At 39.3% G+C, this 23,883-nt stretch overlaps 1 protein-coding gene across 1 annotated transcript; it reads right to left on the bottom strand.

Annotated features, from left to right (window-relative positions):
• Positions 1–143: 143 nt before the first annotated feature.
• On the bottom strand, positions 144–23,883 carry LOC132765900 (zinc finger protein ZFP2-like). Its single transcript, XM_060760184.2, has 3 exons — positions 23,743–23,883; positions 5,683–5,794; positions 144–3,335 (listed from the first exon to the last, which is right to left on the bottom strand). The coding sequence occupies exons 2-3, from the start codon at positions 5,792–5,794 to the stop codon at positions 1,591–1,593; spliced, it is 1,857 nt and encodes a 618-aa protein (XP_060616167.2). The 5' UTR covers positions 23,743–23,883; the 3' UTR covers positions 144–1,590.

The following is a 23,883-nucleotide window of genomic DNA, read 5'->3' on the forward strand; positions in this document are numbered from 1 at the left end:
TCGCATCGCTTCCCTAGCAAGGGAAAACAGGCGCACTAGCAAGAGAGAGAGCAGCCTCGGGGGGGGGGGGGAAGGCGGGGCTTCGGAGCGAGCTCGAGCACAAGCTCGCTCTCGCTTCCAGTAGTTTGCTACGGTTCTAAAGCAAACTTATCCACTGCTGGTGAGAGAGAATGGTGGGTGGGAGGGAAGGGGAGCTGGGTCGAGGATGCAGGGAGGGGTGCGAGGCGAGAATGGTCACAGAGGTCAAGAGCGCCAGAGAGCGAGGCCAGTGGGGCAGCCAGGGCAGCGGACAGGGCTCCCCTTTTACCCACGCAGAGCCTACTTCCCCGAAGCCTTGCCTGGACTTGCTGCTCCGACATAAACGGGTTGCCAGAATATTGGATAAGTGAAAATGTCGGATAATATGGAGGGATTAAGGAAAAGCCTACTAAACCCATGCAAAGGCAGGAGAGAGGGAGCGGAGGCTCTTCCCATCACTCCCAGGCTCTTCCCACGTGACACCCCCTTCCTTGTCTCCTGCCTTCCGTGCCCCCCCCTCTCTTTCTTTTCCTCCCTCTTCCATAAAGCAAACTTATCCACTGTTGGCGAGAGAGAAAGGGGGGCGGAAGGGAAGAGGAGCTGATTCAAGGCTGCAGGGAGGGTGCCAGGTGAGAATGGGCACAGAGGTCAAGAGCACCAGAAAGCGAGGCCAGCCGGGCAACGGGCAGCAGGCAGTGCTCCTCTTTTACCCATGCAGAGCCTACTTCACCAAAGCCTTGCCTGGACTCGCTGATCCGACATAAACACCAGAATATTGGAGAAGTGAAAATGTCCGATAATATGAAGGGATTAAGGAAAAGTCTACTAAACCCAAGCAAAGGCAGGAGAGAGGGAGCAGGGACTCTTGACATCACTCCCAGGCTCTTCCCACACGTGACACCCCCTTCCTTGTCTCCTGCCTTCAGTGCCTGCTTTCTTTCTTTCTTTCTTTCTTTCTTTCTTTCTTTCTTTCTTTCTTTCTTTCTTTCTTTCCCTCCCTCTTCCATAAAGCAAACTTATCTACTGCTGGTGAGAGAGGGGGGAGGAGGGAAGGAAGGGGAGCTGGACCAAGACAGCAGGGAGCGGTGTGTGACAAGAATGGGCGCAGAAGTCAAGAGCGTGAGAGAGTGAGGCCGGCAGAGCAGTGGGCAGCCTTGGCGGGGCTTCACCTTTACCCGTGCAGAGGCCATTTCCATGAAGCCTTGCCTCGGCTGAATGCGAGGCCCCGAGGAGGAGAGAGACAGCAAGGTGGGAAGCAGATTCAGAGCAGGAACCAGAGAAGGAAGGAAGGACAGTAGGTAGGTAGGTAGGTAGGTAGGTAGGTAGGTGGGAGGGAGGAAAGGAAGGAAGGAAGGAAGGAAGGAAGGAAGGAAGGAAGGAAGGAAGGAAGGAAGGGGAGCCTCCTTGCAATTCTCTGAGGAAGAGCCTTGTTTTTATTCTTCCAAGCCAGAAGCAGCCAAGGTGCGTCTGATAATACGGAATGTCGGATAAGCGAAAGTTGGATAAGCGGGACTCTACTATATCCTTGATTTTTTTTTTGACTGAAGACTTTCTCTCTTGCGTGCCAGCGTTTCATACAGCCTGAGCCTCAGTTTCAACCAACTGTGTGTTCATCTGATTTTCTTCTTCTACGGATTCACTTGCGCTCATAGTACCGGTATCCTGATCTAACGCTTCCTCCTCGGCCTGCGAATACAAGCTCAGCTCAGTATGGGTCCTCCCGTGCCGAACAAGGTGCGACCTCCGACTGAAGCTTTTGTCACAATCTGGGCAGTCGTATGGTTTTTCTCCAGTGTGAATCCTCTTATGCCGGATGAAATGGGACTTCCAATTAAAGTTCTTCCCACACTCGGAACAAGTAAACTCTTTCTCCTCCCCTGGAGAGCTCTCTTGTCTCTCTATAAGGAGCGGCAGATCGTTGCACATTTTCTGACCGACCAGGCAGTTGTAGAGTTGGGTCTTCACCACCTTTCCCTCATTCCCACTGTTGATAAAGAATGGGCTACTCTGGTAGGGGGTCTCACTTTCGGAGCATTCATATGGTTGATCCTCCTCCTTCACAGCAGTAACAATGAGTGAACGGTGACTGTCGCTTGTTTCATTGTTTTGCCAGTCGCAGAGTTGGTCTCCCATTGGCACTGGTCCCTCTGGATTCACTCCTGCAATGAGGGAACAATGGTTGTAGTCTTTTTTGCCATCCATATATTTAGAAGATTGGTCTTCCAAATCAAGGTGCTTGGGTGTATTTGAAATGAGGATGGAGCCGTCTTCATACCGCACCTGGCCATCTGGCCATTCATTTGGCTCCTCGTTCGTGTGGACCCTTTCGTGCCGAATCAGCTTCGATATCTGGTTGAAGGTTTTCCCGCAGCTGAGGCATATGAATGCCTGGGTGCCTTTGTGGATTATCTGATGCCTCGCGAGGTTGGATTTGTTGGTGAAGACTTTCCCGCACTCGTCACACGCATGACCTTCCCGTTCCATGTGGGTTCTCTGGTGTCGATTCAGTTTCGACTTCTCCATGAAGCTTTTTCCGCACTTGGAGCATTTGTACGGCCTTTCTCCGGTGTGGGTCCTTTCGTGTGTAATGAGGTGTGACTTCCAATTGAAAGTATCCCCACAAACGGGGCATATGAACGGGGTCTCTCCCGTGTGGAGCCTTTTATGTGCCAGGAGGGATGAACTCTGAGTGAAGCTTTTCCCGCACTCGATACAGCAATAGAGCTTCTCTCCCGTATGGATATTTTTGTGTCTAATCAGGGTTGAGGCGTGGCTGAAGGTCTTCCCGCAATCAAAGCATTTGTACGGCTTTTCTCCCAAGTGGGTAATTTCATGCCGAACCAGATCGGATTCAAAGCAAAAACCTTTCCCACACTCGAGGCACTGATAGCGTTTATCCCCTCCATGGGTCCGCTGGTGCCTATTAAGGTTGGACCGTTCGGTGAAGCATTTGCCACAATCCAAACATTTATATGGCTTCTCGCCCGTGTGGATTCTCTTATGCGCTACAAGGTTGGAGGCTTGGGCGAAGGTCTTCCCACACTCGTCGCACGTCCTTGGGGTGCGAATGCGCTTTCGGGCTGGCCCTTTGGTAAGAGCTTGGGACTTCTTTGTGAAAGAAATGTCACTATCTGTTCTTTTTCCTATATGCTGCTCAGGATCTCTTTCCAGCCTGCGGTGATTCGCAGATGTTCCTTCTTTCTCAAGACAAAGGTCAGCGTTTACTCCTGCTAAGCCCAGAGGCATCCCAGTTTGTTGGTTTTGTTCAGATATTTGTGTCGGAACATTCTCCTCCTTCTCATTTGCTTGTTGATCACCTATTAGAAGATAAAAAAAGAATTGTTTACTATGCCAGGTTATTGGTTGTTTGCTCGATGGTTGCTTTATACTGTTTTATTATGCTGTCTTATGAATTTTACTGTGTTATATTTTAAACTGTGTTGGTTGGGCTACCTCGAGTCCCTTCAGGAAGATGGTGGCAAGATACAATAATAAAGTTGTTGTTGTTGTTATGGATCAATCTTACACAGAGTGATGAGTGGAGTGCCATAAGCAGGGTTCTGTCCTGGGCCCGGTTCTGTTCAACATCTTTATTAATTAACTAGCTGTTCCCGCCACGTGTTGCTGTGGTCAACTTTTCTTCCCTCTTTCTCTCCTTCCTTTCCTCCCTCCCTCTTTCCTTCCTTCCCTTTTTTCTTTCATTCTCTCCTTCCTTCCTTCTCTTCCCTTCCTTCTCCCCTTTCCTTTCCCTTCCTCTTTCTCCCTGTTCTTCCTTCTCTACCTATTCTTGTACTGCAATTCCCAGCAGTCCTCCTGATCAATATATATATCTAGCTACTATCGCTATCTAATCTATCTATCTTATCTAATTGGAGGATTGCTGGGAGTTGCAGTCCAGGAACAGGAAATTGGAAATATGTAGAGATTGGGATGCTCTCAAAGAAATCCAAGAAGAAACTTTGCAGCTTGGAAGCAGAGCATTTGGATCATCTTCTTCTCCTAAAGGACCTGGTCTAGGAGATGATGAGAGCTGTAGTCCGGAAGAGAGTGTGGATATGCTATTGTGTGTTTTGTTTGCCAGGGGGAGTCATTTTGTACATGCGCTGTAGCGTCTTTTTGCATTTTTGGCTTTTAAAGTCCCTTCCACTGTGTTTTTCAGTGTCTCTATGAGTGATGGTCACTCGTTGGCCTGATAGGTGTATTGTGTCCAACTTTTGTATCAATTCGTCCAGTGGTTTCTAAGTTATTTTTATTTATATAGATTAGAAGAAAGGTTAGAAGGCATGATCATCAAGTTTGCAGATGGCACCAAATTGGGAGGGATAGCCAATACTCCAGAAGATAGGAGCAGAATTCAAAACGATCTTAACAAGTTAGAGAGATGGTTGGCCAAAACTAACAAAATTAATCATAGAATCTTTGAGTTGGAAGAGACCTTGTGGGCCAGCCAGTCCAAATCCCTGCCAAGAAGCAGGAAAATTGCATTCAAAGCACCCCCAACAGATGACTATCCAGTCTCTGTTTAAAAGCCTGCAAAAAAGAAGTCTATGCCACACTTTGGAGCAGAGTTCCACTGCTGAGCAACTTTCACTATTAGGAAGTTCTTCCTCATATTCAGGTGGTGTTTCCTTTCCTGTCGTTTGAAGCCACTGTTCTGCATCCTTGTCTCCAGGGCAGCAGAAAACAAGCCTGCTCTCTCCTCCTTATGACTTCCCGTCACATGGCCTTCATCATGTCTCCTCTCAGCCTTCTCTTCTGCAGGCTAAACATGCCCAGCTCTTTAAGCCACTCCTCATAGTTCTCCAGACCCTTGATCATTTGAGTTGTCCTCGTCTGGACACATTCCAGCTTGGCAAGATCTCCCTTCAATTTTGATGCCTAGAATTGGACACAGTGTGATTCCAGGTGTGGTCTGACCAAGGCAGAATAGAGCATGGGGAGCATGACTTCTCTGGATCTAGACACTAGACTCCTATTGATCCAGGCCAAAATCCCATTCATATTTTTTTTTTTGCCACCACATGACATTTCTAGCTCATGTTCACCTTCCTCCCCACGAGGACTCCAAGATCTTTTTCACATATACTGTTCTCGAGCCATGCGCCCCCCCATTGTACATCTTTGCATTTCATTTTTTTCTGCCTAAGTGGAATATCTTGCATTTGTCCCTGTTGACCTTCATTTGGTTAGTTTCGGCCATTCATCTCTCTAATCTGTTCAGATCGCTTTGAATTCTGCTCCTGTCTTCTGGGGTATTGGCTCTCCCTCCCAATTTGGTATCGTCTCCAAACTCGATGATCATGCCTTCTAATCCTTTATCTTAGATCAGTGGTTCTCAACCTGTGAGTCCCCAGGTGTTTTGGCCTTCAACTCCCAGAAATCCTAACAGCTGGTAAACGGGCTGGGATTTCTGGGAGTTGTAGGCCAAAACATCTGGGGACCCACAGGTTGAGAAACACAGATATAGACACACACTTAACTTCAGTAGTTTTGGTGTTTTTGTTACACAAGGATCAACACTCATAGTCTAAACACTGAAAACAGAGGAGGGGAGGAGTTTTGTTCAGAGTCCCTGAAGCATCATTTAAAAAGAAGAGATCTTTAAATAAAATCTAACAATATAATAATAATAGTAGTAGTAGTAGTAGTCATTATAATATTTACCAGCGAGCTCCTGGGTGATACTCTCATTGCTGGGAATGCTCTGATCTGGATCCATCACCGTCCCTTGGTTGTCTGAGAAATATCCAGCAGCCTCTTTAATATTCACTCGCATCTGAAAAGCAAACAACACCATTAGTTGTAGAAGCAGCTGTAGTATTCCTACAAGCATCTTTCCCTATTTCCAACAGTAGAAAACCTAACTATTAAAAGCAAGTAATATAATAGGTTCACCATGTTAACAGGAGTTTGGGTTACTTTTAACGAAGTCTATTTCCGTCTCTTAAGAGCATGATATAGAAACAAAATATTTTATAGGAGAGTAGATGTTTTTGGGCACTGAAAAGAACACTTCTGAAGGACTGCTATATTTTTGTGCACTGGCAGAATCTCTGTTCCAAACAGATCAGAGACAACAAGGATATCAGTCTAACAACTAACAGCACACCCAAATACCTGGGAGTCACTCTGGACCGTGCTCTTACCTACAAGACGCACTGCCTGAACATCAAGCAAAAAGTGGGTGCTAGAAACAATATCATACGAAAGCTGACTGGCACAACCTGGGTATCACAACCAGACACAGTGAAGACATCTGCCCTTGCGCTGTGCTACTCTGCTGCTGAGTATGCATGCCCAGTGTGGAACACATCTCACCATACTAAAACAGTGGATGTGGCTCTTAATGAGACATGCTGCATTATTACGGGGTGTCTGCGCCCTACACCACTGGAGAAATTACACTGCTTAGCCGGTATTGCACCACCTGGCATCCGCCGGGAAGTAGCAGCCAATAGTGAAAGGACCAAGGCAGAGACATCTCCAGCTCATCCCCTGTTTGGGTATCAGCCAGCACGCCAACGACTTAAATCTAGACATAGTTTTCTAAGATCTACAGAGACCCTCGCTGGAACACCCCAGCAAGCGAGAGTCCAAAAGTGGCAGGCTCAAACCCAGCACCTCAACCAATGGCTGATACCAAATGAGAGACTCCCCCCTGGGCACACAGAAGACTGGGCGACTTGGAAGGCATTGAACAGACTGTGCTCTGGCACCACGAGATGCAGAGCCAACCTTCAGAAATGGGGCTACAAAGTAGAATCCACGACATGCGAGTGTGGAGAAGAGCAAACCACTGACCACCTGCTGCAATGCAACCTGAGCCCTGCCACATGCACAATGGAGGACCTTCTTGCAGCAACACCGGAAGCACTCCAAGTGGCCAGATACTGGTCAAAGGACATTTAACCAGCTACCAAACTCACAAGTTGTGTATTTTTCTGTTTGTTTGCTTTGTTCTGTTAGACTGGTTGTTCTGACACGACAAATAAATAGTCTAACAACTGAAAAGCCAAATTGCTTTGCATAAGTACATGTGGATATATACCACTGAAGAGAAGATTTTACTCAAACAAATTTTGGCTCTTCTCTGGAAGATCATATTTTTCTAAAAGGTAATGATTTTCAAATGGTTGTGAATCCCATTTGCTCCCAAAGGTGATGGAGATAGTAATTTGTTTTGTATATGATTCCGTTTTCTTACTGTATTGTATATGTATGTTTTGGTATGCAGCTTTCCCTTTACTCTGTTTCTTGAGGTTGTGGGAGGGCATGCAGACCACATGATCAGATCTGGGACTGTGAATCCCATTTGCTCCAAAAGGTTATAGGGATCATAACCTTCTGGTTTTCCAGAAGGTTATGATCTCTGAATGTCTGCATGGCAAAGCTCTGGCAACTTTCTTAGGGCAGGCTCCCTTAGCGGCTTTTTCTATCTTTCTTTCCTTCCTCCCTCTTTCATTTCTTTCCTTCTTCCCTTGTGATCCTTCATATACCCTTTCTTTCCTTTCTCTCCTCCTTTTCTTTCTTCCATAATTTCCCTTAACTCTTCTTTCTCTTTTTCCTTTCTCTTTCTCTCTTCCCCTCATCCCTTCCCTTTCTCTTCCTTCCCTCTTTTTTCTTTCTCCCCCCTCATTTCCCTTCCACCTTCCTACCTTCCATTTCCTTCTTTTCCTTTCTTTCCTTTCCTCTCTTATGCATGTCATTTTTCTTTCCCAGTGACACCACAGAGGGACTTCATTAGCGATTGTCTTTGTGATACATAAATAAACATGCAAACTTTGAATATTATATTCAAAGTTTCCTGCCACACGTTGCTGTGGCCCAGTCTGGTGATCTGGAAAATAAAGTAATGAGAAAGTAATGGTTTCTAATATATGCACTTTCTTGATGCTTGTGGGTAAACAGTCTTTTTTGTTGTTTCTTTGTCAGTGTTGAATTGGAGAGTGTCTGGTTTGCTACTCTGGAACATGCAACATATAATTGTCCTTCTTTAGGGGTCCCTTTCAAATCTATGATACTATCTCTGTGTGTGTGTGTGTGTGTGTGAATCATATATATCTATATTTATGACTGGATGGCTCATTGTCAGGAGGGCTTTGATTACATTTTCCTGCCCTGGTGAACTGGATGGTCTTAAGTATTTTCTGTAGGTCATGGGGGTTCTGTGTGGGGAGTCTGCCCCAATTCTGTCGCTGGTGGGGTTCAGAATGCTCTTTGGTTGTGGGTGAACTATAAATCCCAGTAACTACAACTCCCAAACTCAAGGTCAATGTCCACCAAACCCTTCTAGTGTTTTCTGTTGGTCTTGGGAGTCCTGTGTGCCACGTTTGGTTCAATTCCATCGCTGGTGAAGTTCAGAATGCTCCTTGATTGTAGGCGAACTATAAATCCCAGCAACTACAACTCCCAAATGACAAAATCAAAAATGCTTGAGTGAAGGACATACATTGGGTTGTTAGGTGTATGCTGTCCAAATTTGGTGTCAATTCGTCCTGTGGTTTTTGAGTTATGTTAATCCCACAAATGAACATTATATATAGATAGATGCATACACATTCCTTGGCAGGGGGTTGGACTGGATGGCCCACGAGGTCTCTTCCAACTCTATGATTCTATGATTCCCTGTTGATGTTACTCTAACAGCCATATCCATCCCCACTTTTTTTTTGTTTAAACCATCTCTCCATATATTCCATTTATTTTTTCCCTCCTAGCCTTGTGACTAACATATAGATGCCAACCTTGAATTAATTCCTTGATGCACCTGTTTACCTTGCTAGCCCAGTTAACATCTTTGGTAATAGTCAACTTATATACCCTCAAGGAACTCTGTCGGCTCTGGCAAATTGATGCTTCTATTGATGCTTGCTCTATGTTGATATAATTTATTGATAGGTTATATTTAATCTTAAGTTTAGATGTTAAGTTATGTTTTTCTATGTTGGGTTGTTATTTTTTGCTATTATGTATGTATTGGTTGTTGTATTCAGGCATCAAATGTTTGCTTTTTTTGTGATTGGAATCCCCGAATTCCCTTTGGGGAGATAGGGTGGAATATAAATAATGTATTATTATTATTTTACTGACGCAAAAACACAGTATGTCACAGGAAACGAGATCTATATGCTGGATTTAGTATCTCAAAATCACAAGTCGAACACTTCCCAAGCGTCTAGGACTGTGTGATGTATTATTATTATTATTATTTTACTGACACAAAAACACAGTATGTCACAGCAAATGAGATATATATGCTGGATTTAGTATCACAAAATCACAAGTCGGACACTTCCCAAGTGTCTAGGACTGTGTGATGTATTATTATTATTATTGTTATTATTTTACTGACACAAAAACACAGTGATGTATGATGATGATGATGATGATTAGTATTATTATATTATTTTACTGAGACAAAAACACAGTATGTCACAGTAAACGAGATATATATGCTGGATTTAGTATCACAAAATCACAAGTCGGACACTTCCCAAGTGTCTAGGACTGTGTGATGTATTATTATTATTATTGTTATTATTTTACTGACACAAAAACACAGTATGTCACAGCAAACGAGATCTATATGCTGGATTTAGTATCACAAAATCAAAAGTCGAACACTTCCCAAGCGTCTAGGACTGTGTGATGTATTATTATTATTACTATTATTATATTATTATTATTTTACTGAGACAAAAACACAGTATGTCACAGTAAACGAGATATATATGCTGGATTTAGTATCACAAAATCACAAGTCGGACACTTCCCAAGTGTCTAGGACTGTGTGATGTATTATTATTATTATTGTTATTATTTTACTGACACAAAAACACAGTATGTCACAGCAAACGAGATCTATATGCTGGATTTAGTATCACAAAATCAAAAGTCGAACACTTCCCAAGCGTCTAGGACTGTGTGATGTATTATTATTATTACTATTATTATATTATTATTATTTTACTGAGACAAAAACACAGTATGTCACAGTAAACGAGATATATATGCTGGATTTAGTATCACAAAATCACAAGTCGGACACTTCCCAAGTGTCTAGGACTGTGTGATGTATTATTATTATTATTGTTATTATTTTACTGACACAAAAACACAGTATGTCACAGCAAACGAGATCTATATGCTGGATTTAGTATCACAAAATCAAAAGTCGAACACTTCCCAAGCGTCTAGGACTGTGTGATGTATTATTATTATTACTATTATTATTATATTATTATTTTACTGAGACAAAAACACAGTATGTCACAGTAAACGAGATCTATATGCTGGATTTAGTATCACAAAATCAAAAGTCGAACACTTCCCAAGCGTCTAGGACTGTGAGATGTATTATTATTATTATTATTATTATTATTATTATTATATTATTTTACTGAGACAAAAACACAGTATGTCACAGTAAACGAGATATATATGCTGGATTTAGTATAACAAAATCACAAGTCGAACACTTCCCAAGCGTCTAGGACTGTGTGATGTATTATTATTATTATTGTTATTATTTTACTGACACAAAAACACAGTATGTCACAGCAAACGAGATCTATATGCTGGATTTAGTATCACAAAATCACAAGTCGAACACTTCCCAAGCGTCTAGGACTGTGTGATGTATTATTATTATTATTATTATTATTATTATTATATTATTATTTTACTGAGACAAAAACACAGTATGTCACAGTAAACGAGATATATATGCTGGATTTAGTATCACAAAATCACAAGTCGAACACTTCCCAAGCGTCTAGGACTGTGTGATGTATTATTATTATTATTATTATTATTATATTATTATTATTATTTTACTGACACAAAAACACAGTATGTCACAGTAAACGAGATATATATGCTGGATTTAGTATAACAAAATCACAAGTCGAACACTTCCCAAGCGTCTAGGACTGTGTGATGTATTATTATTATTATTGTTATTATTTTACTGACACAAAAACACAGTATGTCACAGTAAACGAGATCTATATGCTGGATTTAGTATCACAAAATCACAAGTCGAACACTTCCCAAGCGTCTAGGACTGTGTGATGTATTATTATTATTATTATTATTATATTATTTTACTGAGACAAAAACACAGTATGTCACAGTAAACGAGATATATATGCTGGATTTAGTATCACAAAATCACAAGTCGAACACTTCCCAAGCATCTAAGACTGTGTGATGTATGATGATGATTATTATTAGTATTATTATTATTATTTTACTGACACAAAAACACAGTATGTCACAGCAAACGAGATCTATATGCTGGATTTAGTATCACAAAATCACAAGTCGAACACTTCCCAAGCATCTAAGACTGTGTGATGTATGATGATGATGATTATTAGTATTATTGTTATTATTTTACTGACACAAAAACACAGTATGTCACAGTAAACGAGATATATATGCTGGATTTAGTATCACAAAATCACAAGTCGAACACTTCCCAAGCATCTAAGACTGTGTGATGTATGATGATGATGATTATTAGTATTATTATTATTATTTTACTGAGACAAAAACACAGTATGTCACAGCAAACGAGATCTATATGCTGGATTTAGTATCACAAAATCACAAGTCGAACACTTCCCAAGCATCTAAGACTGTGAGATGTATGATGATGATGATGATTAGTATTATTATTATTATTATTTTACTGACACAAAAACACAGTATGTCACAGCAAACGAGATCTATATGCTGGATTTAGTATCACAAAATCACAAGTCGAACACTTCCCAAGCGTCTAGGACTGTGTGATGTATTATTATTGTCGAAGGCTTTCATGGCCGGAATCACTGGGTTGTTGTAGGTTTTTTCGGGCTATAGGGCCATGTTCTAGAGGCATTTTCTCCTGATGTTTCGCCTGCATCTATGGCAAGCATCCTCAGAGGTAGTGAGGTCTGTTGGAACTAGGAAAAAGGGTTTATATATCTGTGGAATGACCAGGGTGAGACAAAGGACTCTTGTCTGCTGGAGCTAGGTGTGAATGTTTCAACTGACCACCTTGATTAGCATACAATGGGCTGACTGTGCCTGGAGCAAACTTTTGTTGAGAGGTAATTAGATGTCCCTGCTTGCTTCCTCTCTGTTGTTGTGCTGTTGCAATTTTAGAGGGTTTTTTTTAATATTGGTAGCCAGATTTTGTTCATTTTCATGGTTTCCTCCTTTCTGTTGAAATTGTCGACATGCTTGTGTATTTCAATGGCTTCTCTGTGTAGTCTGTCATGGTGGTTGTGAGAGTGGTGTAATTACCTCTCAACAAAAGTTTGCCCCAGGCACAGTCAGGCCATTGTATGCTAATCAAGATGGTCAGTTGAAACATTCACACCTAGCTCCAGCAGACAAGAGTCCTTTGTCTCATCCTGATCATTCCACAGATATATAAACCCTTTTTCCTAGTTCCAACAGACCTCACTACCTCTGAGGATGCTTGCCATAGATGCAGGCGAAACGTCAGGAGAAAATGCCTCTAGAACATGGCCATATAGCACGGGAAAACCGACAACAGCCCATTATTATTATTATTTTACTGACACAAAAACACAGTATGTCACAGCAAACGAGATCTATATGCTGGATTTAGTATCACAAAATCACAAGTCGAACACTTCCCAAGCATCTCGGACTGTGTGATGTATTATTATTATTATTATTTTACTGACACAAAAACACAGTATGTCACAGCTAAAGAGATATATGTGCTGGATTTAATATCACAAAATCACAAGTCGAACACTTCCCAAGCGTCTAGGACTGTATGATGCATTATTATTATTATTATTATTATTATTATTATTATTTTACTGAGACAAAAACACAGTATGTCACAGCAAACGAGATATATATGCTGAATTTTGTATCACAAAATCACAAGTCAAATACTTCCCAAGCGTCTAGGACTGTGTGATGTATTATTATTATTATTATTTTACTGACACAAAAACACAGTATGTCACAGCAAATGAGATATATATGCTGGATTTAGTATCACAAAATCACAAGTCGGACACTTCCCAAGTGTCTAGGACTGTGTGATGTATTATTATTATTATTGTTATTATTTTACTGACACAAAAACACAGTGATGTATGATGATGATGATGATGATTAGTATTATTATATTATTTTACTGAGACAAAAACACAGTATGTCACAGTAAACGAGATATATATGCTGGATTTAGTATCACAAAATCACAAGTCGGACACTTCCCAAGTGTCTAGGACTGTGTGATGTATTATTATTATTATTGTTATTATTTTACTGACACAAAAACACAGTATGTCACAGCAAACGAGATCTATATGCTGGATTTAGTATCACAAAATCAAAAGTCGAACACTTCCCAAGCGTCTAGGACTGTGTGATGTATTATTATTATTACTATTATTATATTATTATTATTTTACTGAGACAAAAACACAGTATGTCACAGTAAACGAGATATATATGCTGGATTTAGTATCACAAAATCACAAGTCGGACACTTCCCAAGTGTCTAGGACTGTGTGATGTATTATTATTATTATTGTTATTATTTTACTGACACAAAAACACAGTATGTCACAGCAAACGAGATCTATATGCTGGATTTAGTATCACAAAATCAAAAGTCGAACACTTCCCAAGCGTCTAGGACTGTGTGATGTATTATTATTATTACTATTATTATATTATTATTATTTTACTGAGACAAAAACACAGTATGTCACAGTAAACGAGATATATATGCTGGATTTAGTATCACAAAATCACAAGTCGGACACTTCCCAAGTGTCTAGGACTGTGTGATGTATTATTATTATTATTGTTATTATTTTACTGACACAAAAACACAGTATGTCACAGCAAACGAGATCTATATGCTGGATTTAGTATCACAAAATCAAAAGTCGAACACTTCCCAAGCGTCTAGGACTGTGTGATGTATTATTATTATTACTATTATTATATTATTATTATTTTACTGAGACAAAAACACAGTATGTCACAGTAAACGAGATATATATGCTGGATTTAGTATCACAAAATCACAAGTCGGACACTTCCCAAGTGTCTAGGACTGTGTGATGTATTATTATTATTATTGTTATTATTTTACTGACACAAAAACACAGTATGTCACAGCAAACGAGATCTATATGCTGGATTTAGTATCACAAAATCAAAAGTCGAACACTTCCCAAGCGTCTAGGACTGTGTGATGTATTATTATTATTATTGTTATTATTTTACTGACACAAAAACACAGTATGTCACAGCAAACGAGATCTATATGCTGGATTTAGTATCACAAAATCACAAGTCGAACACTTCCCAAGCGTCTAGGACTGTGTGATGTATTATTATTATTATTATTATTATTATTATATTATTATTTTACTGAGACAAAAACACAGTATGTCACAGTAAACGAGATATATATGCTGGATTTAGTATCACAAAATCACAAGTCGAACACTTCCCAAGCGTCTAGGACTGTGTGATGTATTATTATTATTATTATTATTATTATATTATTATTATTTTACTGACACAAAAACACAGTATGTCACAGTAAACGAGATATATATGCTGGATTTAGTATAACAAAATCACAAGTCGAACACTTCCCAAGCGTCTAGGACTGTGTGATGTATTATTATTATTATTGTTATTATTTTACTGACACAAAAACACAGTATGTCACAGTAAACGAGATCTATATGCTGGATTTAGTATCACAAAATCACAAGTCGAACACTTCCCAAGCGTCTAGGACTGTGTGATGTATTATTATTATTATTATTATATTATTATTTTACTGAGACAAAAACACAGTATGTCACAGTAAACGAGATATATATGCTGGATTTAGTATCACAAAATCACAAGTCGAACACTTCCCAAGCATCTAAGACTGTGTGATGTATGATGATGATTATTATTAGTATTATTATTATTATTTTACTGAGACAAAAACACAGTATGTCACAGCAAACGAGATCTATATGCTGGATTTAGTATCACAAAATCACAAGTCGAACACTTCCCAAGCATCTAAGACTGTGAGATGTATGATGATGATGATGATTAGTATTATTATTATTATTATTTTACTGACACAAAAACACAGTATGTCACAACAAACGAGATCTATATGCTGGATTTAGTATCACAAAATCACAAGTCGAACACTTCCCAAGCGTCTAGGACTGTGTGATGTATTATTATTGTCGAAGGCTTTCATGGCCGGAATCACTGGGTTGTTGTAGGTTTTTTCGGGCTATAGGGCCATGTTCTAGAGGCATTTTCTCCTGATGTTTCGCCTGCATCTATGGCAAGCATCCTCAGAGGTAGTGAGGTCTGTTGGAACTAGGAAAAAGGGTTTATATATCTGTGGAATGACCAGGGTGAGACAAAGGACTCTTGTCTGCTGGAGCTAGGTGTGAATGTTTCAACTGACCACCTTGATTAGCATACAATGGGCTGACTGTGCCTGGAGCAAACTTTTGTTGAGAGGTAATTAGATGTCCCTGCTTGCTTCCTCTCTGTTGTTGTGCTGTTGCAATTTTAGAGGGTTTTTTTTAATATTGGTAGCCAGATTTTGTTCATTTTCATGGTTTCCTCCTTTCTGTTGAAATTGTCGACATGCTTGTGTATTTCAATGGCTTCTCTGTGTAGTCTGTCATGGTGGTTGTGAGAGTGGTGTAATTACCTCTCAACAAAAGTTTGCCCCAGGCACAGTCAGGCCATTGTATGCTAATCAAGATGGTCAGTTGAAACATTCACACCTAGCTCCAGCAGACAAGAGTCCTTTGTCTCATCCTGATCATTCCACAGATATATAAACCCTTTTTCCTAGTTCCAACAGACCTCACTACCTCTGAGGATGCTTGCCATAGATGCAGGCGAAACGTCAGGAGAAAATGCCTCTAGAACATGGCCATATAGCACGGGAAAACCGACAACAGCCCATTATTATTATTATTTTACTGACACAAAAACACAGTATGTCACAGCAAACGAGATCTATATGCTGGATTTAGTATCACAAAATCACAAGTCGAACACTTCCCAAGCATCTCGGACTGTGTGATGTATTATTATTATTATTATTTTACTGACACAAAAACACAGTATGTCACAGCTAAAGAGATATATGTGCTGGATTTAATATCACAAAATCACAAGTCGAACACTTCCCAAGCGTCTAGGACTGTATGATGCATTATTATTATTATTATTATTATTATTATTATTATTATTATTATTTTACTGAGACAAAAACACAGTATGTCACAGCAAACGAGATATATATGCTGAATTTTGTATCACAAAATCACAAGTCAAATACTTCCCAAGCGTCTAGGACTGTGTGATGTATTATTATTATTATTATTTTACTGACACAAAAACACAGTATGTCACAGCAAATGAGATATATATGCTGGATTTAGTATCACAAAATCACAAGTCGGACACTTCCCAAGTGTCTAGGACTGTGTGATGTATTATTATTATTATTGTTATTATTTTACTGACACAAAAACACAGTGATGTATGATGATGATGATGATGATTAGTATTATTATATTATTTTACTGAGACAAAAACACAGTATGTCACAGTAAACGAGATATATATGCTGGATTTAGTATCACAAAATCACAAGTCGGACACTTCCCAAGTGTCTAGGACTGTGTGATGTATTATTATTATTATTGTTATTATTTTACTGACACAAAAACACAGTATGTCACAGCAAACGAGATCTATATGCTGGATTTAGTATCACAAAATCAAAAGTCGAACACTTCCCAAGCGTCTAGGACTGTGTGATGTATTATTATTATTACTATTATTATATTATTATTATTTTACTGAGACAAAAACACAGTATGTCACAGTAAACGAGATATATATGCTGGATTTAGTATCACAAAATCACAAGTCGGACACTTCCCAAGTGTCTAGGACTGTGTGATGTATTATTATTATTATTGTTATTATTTTACTGACACAAAAACACAGTATGTCACAGCAAACGAGATCTATATGCTGGATTTAGTATCACAAAATCAAAAGTCGAACACTTCCCAAGCGTCTAGGACTGTGTGATGTATTATTATTATTACTATTATTATATTATTATTATTTTACTGAGACAAAAACACAGTATGTCACAGTAAACGAGATATATATGCTGGATTTAGTATCACAAAATCACAAGTCGGACACTTCCCAAGTGTCTAGGACTGTGTGATGTATTATTATTATTATTGTTATTATTTTACTGACACAAAAACACAGTATGTCACAGCAAACGAGATCTATATGCTGGATTTAGTATCACAAAATCAAAAGTCGAACACTTCCCAAGCGTCTAGGACTGTGTGATGTATTATTATTATTACTATTATTATTATATTATTATTTTACTGAGACAAAAACACAGTATGTCACAGCAAACGAGATCTATATGCTGGATTTAGTATCACAAAATCAAAAGTCGAACACTTCCCAAGCGTCTAGGACTGTGTGATGTATTATTATTATTACTATTATTATTATATTATTATTTTACTGAGACAAAAACACAGTATGTCACAGCAAACGAGATCTATATGCTGGATTTAGTATCACAAAATCAAAAGTCGAACACTTCCCAAGCGTCTAGGACTGTGAGATGTATTATTATTATTATTATTATTATTATTATTATTATATTATTTTACTGAGACAAAAACACAGTATGTCACAGTAAACGAGATATATATGCTGGATTTAGTATAACAAAATCACAAGTCGAACACTTCCCAAGCGTCTAGGACTGTGTGATGTATTATTATTATTATTGTTATTATTTTACTGACACAAAAACACAGTATGTCACAGCAAACGAGATCTATATGCTGGATTTAGTATCACAAAATCACAAGTCGAACACTTCCCAAGCGTCTAGGACTGTGTGATGTATTATTATTATTATTATTATTATTATTATTATTATTATTATTATATTATTATTTTACTGAGACAAAAACACAGTATGTCACAGTAAACGAGATCTATATGCTGGATTTAGTATCACAAAATCACAAGTCGAACACTTCCCAAGCGTCTAGGACTGTGTGATGTATTATTATTATTATTATTATTATTATTATATTATTATTATTTTACTGACACAAAAACACAGTATGTCACAGTAAACGAGATATATATGCTGGATTTAGTATAACAAAATCACAAGTCGAACACTTCCCAAGCGTCTAGGACTGTGTGATGTATTATTATTATTATTGTTATTATTTTACTGACACAAAAACACAGTATGTCACAGTAAACGAGATCTATATGCTGGATTTAGTATCACAAAATCACAAGTCGAACACTTCCCAAGCGTCTAGGACTGTGTGATGTATTATTATTATTATTATTATTATATTATTTTACTGAGACAAAAACACAGTATGTCACAGTAAACGAGATATATATGCTGGATTTAGTATCACAAAATCACAAGTCGAACACTTCCCAAGCATCTAAGACTGTGTGATGTATGATGATGATTATTATTAGTATTATTATTATTATTTTACTGACACAAAAACACAGTATGTCACAGCAAACGAGATCTATATGCTGGATTTAGTATCACAAAATCACAAGTCGAACACTTCCCAAGCATCTAAGACTGTGTGATGTATGATGATGATGATTATTAGTATTATTGTTATTATTTTACTGACACAAAAACACAGTATGTCACAGTAAACGAGATATATATGCTGGATTTAGTATCACAAAATCACAAGTCGAACACTTCCCAAGCATCTAAGACTGTGTGATGTATGATGATGATGATTATTAGTATTATTATTATTATTTTACTGAGACAAAAACACAGTATGTCACAGCAAACGAGATCTATATGCTGGATTTAGTATCACAAAATCACAAGTCGAACACTTCCCAAGCATCTAAGACTGTGAGATGTATGATGATGATGATGATTAGTATTATTATTATTATTATTTTACTGACACAAAAACACAGTATGTCACAGCAAACGAGATCTATATGCTGGATTTAGTATCACAAAATCACAAGTCGAACACTTCCCAAGCGTCTAGGACTGTGTGATGTATTATTATTGTCGAAGGCTTTCATGGCCGGAATCACTGGGTTGTTGTAGGTTTTTTCGGGCTATAGGGCCATGTTCTAGAGGCATTTTCTCCTGATGTTTCGCCTGCATCTATGGCAAGCATCCTCAGAGGTAGTGAGGTCTGTTGGAACTAGGAAAAAGGGTTTATATATCTGTGGAATGACCAGGGTGAGACAAAGGACTGTTGTCTGCTGGAGCTAGGTGTCAATGTTTCAACTGACTACCTTGATTAGCATACAATGGGCTGACTGTGCCTGGAGCAAACTTTTGTTGAGAGGTAATTAGATGTCCCTGCTTGCTTCCTCTCTGTTGTTGTGCTGTTGCAATTTTAGAGTTTTTTTTAATATTTGTAGCCAGATTTTGTTCATTTTCATGGTTTCCTCCTTTCTGTTGAAATTGTCTACATGCTTGAGTATTTCAATGGCTTCTCTGTGTAGTCTGTCATGGTGGTTGTGAGAGTGGTGTAATTACCTCTCAACAAAAGTTTGCCCCAGGCATCGTCAGCCCATTATATGCTAATCAAGGTGGTCAGTTGAAACATTCACACCCAGTTCCAGCAGACAAGAGTCCTTTGTCTCACCCTGGTCATTCCACAGATATATAAACCCTTTTTCCTAGTTCCAACAGACCTCACTACCTCTGAGGATGCTTGCCATAGATGCAGGCAAAACGTCAGGAGAGAATGCCTCTAGAACATGGCCATATAGCACGGGAAAACCGACAACAGCCCATTATTATTATTATTTTACTGACACAAAAACACAGTATGTCACAGCAAACGAGATATATATGCTGGATTTAGTATCACAAAATCACAAGTCGAACACTTCCCAAGCATCTCGGACTGTGTGATGTATTATTATTATTATTATTATTATTATTATTATTATTTTACCGACACAAAAACACAGTATGTCACAGCTAAAGAGATATATGTGCTGGATTTAATATCACAAAATCACAAGTCGAACACTTCCCAAGCGTCTAGGACTGTATGATGCATTATTATTATTATTATTATTATTATTATTATTATTATTTTACTGAGACAAAAACACAGTATGTCACAGCAAACGAGATATACATATATGCTGAATTTTGTATCACAAAATCACAAGTCAAATACTTCCCAAGCGTCTAGGACTGTGTGATGTATTATTATTATTACTATTGTTATTATTATTATTTTACTTAGACAAAAACACAGTATGTCACAGCAAACGAGATATATATGCTGGATTTTGTATCACAAAATCACAAGTCAAACACTTCCCAATCATCATCATCATCATCATCGTTGTTGTTGTTGTCTTAAAAATACCTCTTTTTTGGATGCAATACATATTACAGGATGGAGGGCTTTGGTTTTGTTTCTTTCCTGCCTTATCTATAGCACAGAAATATTGTTCTTTTCTGGCAGTGCAAGAAGGAAATCTGGTGAGGAATCCCCCAAGCCATGCTTCGGACCATCTGGTTAGCCGCAAGCACGAGAAAAGATCCATAATTCAGCAGTAGCCCTCTAATGCTTTCCTTTTCCTTCCAAAAACACCAACACACACAAATGTAGCCTGCAAAGATTTTCCTCTAGATCAGTTGTTCTTAACCTTCCTAATGCTGCCACCACTTAATACAGTTCCTCATGTTGTGGTGACCCCCAACCATCAAGTTATTTTTGTTGCTACTTCACAACTGTAATTTTGCTACTGTTATGAATCGTAATGTAAATATCTAATATGCAGGATGTATTTTCATTCACTGGACCACATTTGGCACAAATACCAGATATACCCAACTGAAAACTGGTGTAGTTGGGGGGGATTGATAATGTCATTTGGGAGTTGTAGTTGTTGGGATTTATAGTTTACCTACAATCAGAGTATTCCGAACTCCAACAATGGAATTGAACCAAACTTTTGGCACACATAACTCCCATGACCAAGAGAAATATAGAGCAGCCATAAGCAAACTTTGGTCCTCCAGGTGTTTTGGACTTCAATTCCCACAATTCCTAACAGCCGTAGGCTGTTAGGAATTGTGGGAATTAAAGTCCAAAACACCTGGAGGGCCAAAGTTTGCCCATGGCTGATATAGAGATACTGACAAGCTCTGAAAGCGTCTAGTCCACACCCAGCAGCAATGCATCATCTATTCATGCTTTAAAGAAAGCAGTTTACATGCCAAAGGCTTGCATAAACATGTAAGAACGTACGCCATGCATGTTGATGGGAAGGCAACAAAAATGCACAAAGTAACAGCTCAGAGAAGAGAAACGGGGTGCATCTACACTGCAGAATTAACGCTGCTTGACACTACTTTTAACTGGTATGGCCCAATGCTATGGAATTATGGGATTTGTAGTTTGTTGAGGCACCAGCAATCTTTGGAAGAGGAGGCTAAAGACCTTGTAAAACTGCAACTCCCAGGATTACATAGCACTAAACCACAGCAGTTCAAGTGGTGTGAAACTGCTTTCATTCTACAGTATAGACAGACATGGGCAAACTTTGGCCCTCCAGGTGTTTTGGACTTCAACTCCCACAATTCCTAACTGCCGGTAGGCAGTTAGGAATTGTGGGAGTTGAAGTCCAAAACACCTGGAGGGCCAAAGTTTGCCCATGCCTGGTGTTGACACACAAAGTCACATTTACTTAATCCAGTTTCCAAATCTAGAGTGCCTGCTTTGGACTAGATTATATGACAGTGTAGACTTGGGCCCCTTCTACGCTGCCATATAAAATCCAGATTATCCGCTTTGAACTGGATTATATGACAGTGTAGACTCAGATAATCCAATTCAAAACCAACAATGTGCGTTTTCTGCTTTGATAACCTGGATTATATAGCAGTGTAGAAAGGCCTCTCACATAACCCAGTTCAAAGCAGATAATCTGGATTCAGGAACTGGAGTATATGGCAGTGTAGATTCAGATAATCCAGTTCAACAGCAGCAATGTGGGTTTTCTGCTTTGATAACGTGGATTATATGGCAGTGTAGAAAGGCCTCTCACATAGCCCAGACCAAACCAGATAATCTGGATTCAAAAACTGGATTATATGGCAGTGTAGACTCAGATAATCCAGCTCAAATCCAACAATGTGGGTTTTCTGCTTTGATAACCTGGATTATATGGCAGTGAAGGGGCCTCTCACATAACCCAGTCCAAAGCAGATAATCTGGATTCAGAAACTGGATTATACGGCAGTGTAGACTCAGATAATCCAGTTCAAAGCCGACAATGTGGGTTTTCTGCTTTGATAACCTGGATTATATGGCAGTGTAGAAGGGGCCTCTCACATAACCGAGTCCAAAGCAGATAATCTGGATTCAGAAACTGGATTATATGGCAGTGTAGACTCAGATCATCCAGTTCAAAGCTGACAATGTGGGTTTTCTGCTTTAATAACCAGGATTATCTGGCAGGGTAGAAGGGGCCTCTCACATAACCCAGTCCAAAGCAGATAATCTGGATTCAGAAACTGGATTATATGGCAGTGTAAACTCAGATAATCCAGTTCAAATCCAACAATGTGGGTTTTCTGCTTTGATAACCTGGATTATATGGCAGTGTAGAAAGACCTCTCACATAGCCCAGACCAAACCAGATAATCTGGATTCGGGAACTGGATTATATGGCAGTGTAGACTCAGATAATCCAGTTCAAATCCAACAATGTGGGTCTCCTGCTTTGATAACCTGGATTATATGGCAGTGTAGAAGGGGCCTCTCACATAACCCAGACCAAAGCAGATAATCTGGATTTGGAAATTGGATTATATGGCCGTGTAGACACAGATAATCCAGTTTAAAGCCAACAATGTGGGTTTTCTGCTCTGATAACCTGGATTATATGGCAGTGTAGAAAGGCCTCTCACATAACCCAGTCCAAAGCAGATAATCTGGATTCAGAAACTGGATTATATGGCTGTGTAGACTCAGATAATCCAGTTGAAAGCAGACAATGTGGGTTTTCTGCTTTGATAACCTGGATTATATGGCAGTGTAGAAGGGGACTCTCACATAACCCAGTCCAAAGCAGATAATCTGGATTCAGGAACTGGATTATATGGCAGTGTAGATCCAGCCCACATGGCCCAAAGGTGCTGTATAGCAAAAACAACCTTTGACTTGGCAAATGGCAAAGGCTTTTGTTTCTCCTAGTCTCAAAACACACACACACACACACACAACAAAGGAAGGAAGGAAGGAAGGAAGGAAGGAAGGAAGGAAGGAAGGAAGGAAGAAAAGAGGAACCATACCTGCCCAAAATATTAAACTGGGATCTATTTTTAATCCCATTTTTAAATATTCATTTACTCCCAATTTTCAAGCTTTAGCTCTGGACAATTTCCAAAACTACAGAGATGTTGTGGATGTTTGAAAAAGAGGAAAGAGAAAAAAGAAAGGAGCCACAGAGTTCCTGCCTGTTTCCATTGACTAAAAAGCCATTTCTGGAGTTTACTAGCCAGCCAGCCAGCACCTACCCCTTTGCATGCATTTTATTGCAACTTTTGGGAGGAAAAAATGCCTGTACCTTGCTTTTTGCTGCTCCAAGAGGAAGGTTTCAAGCCCAGCGAGGTCTTTTTCCTGGAAGAGGCCAGGGATCACCATAGGCCAGAAGGGGAGGGAAAAAGAGAGAGAGAGGAGGCAATGGGACTTCTATTTTGATGCAGAT

Source organism: Anolis sagrei, chromosome 2 (assembly GCF_037176765.1).
Source record: "Anolis sagrei isolate rAnoSag1 chromosome 2, rAnoSag1.mat, whole genome shotgun sequence".
Classification (NCBI taxonomy): Eukaryota; Metazoa; Chordata; class Lepidosauria; order Squamata; family Dactyloidae; genus Anolis; species Anolis sagrei.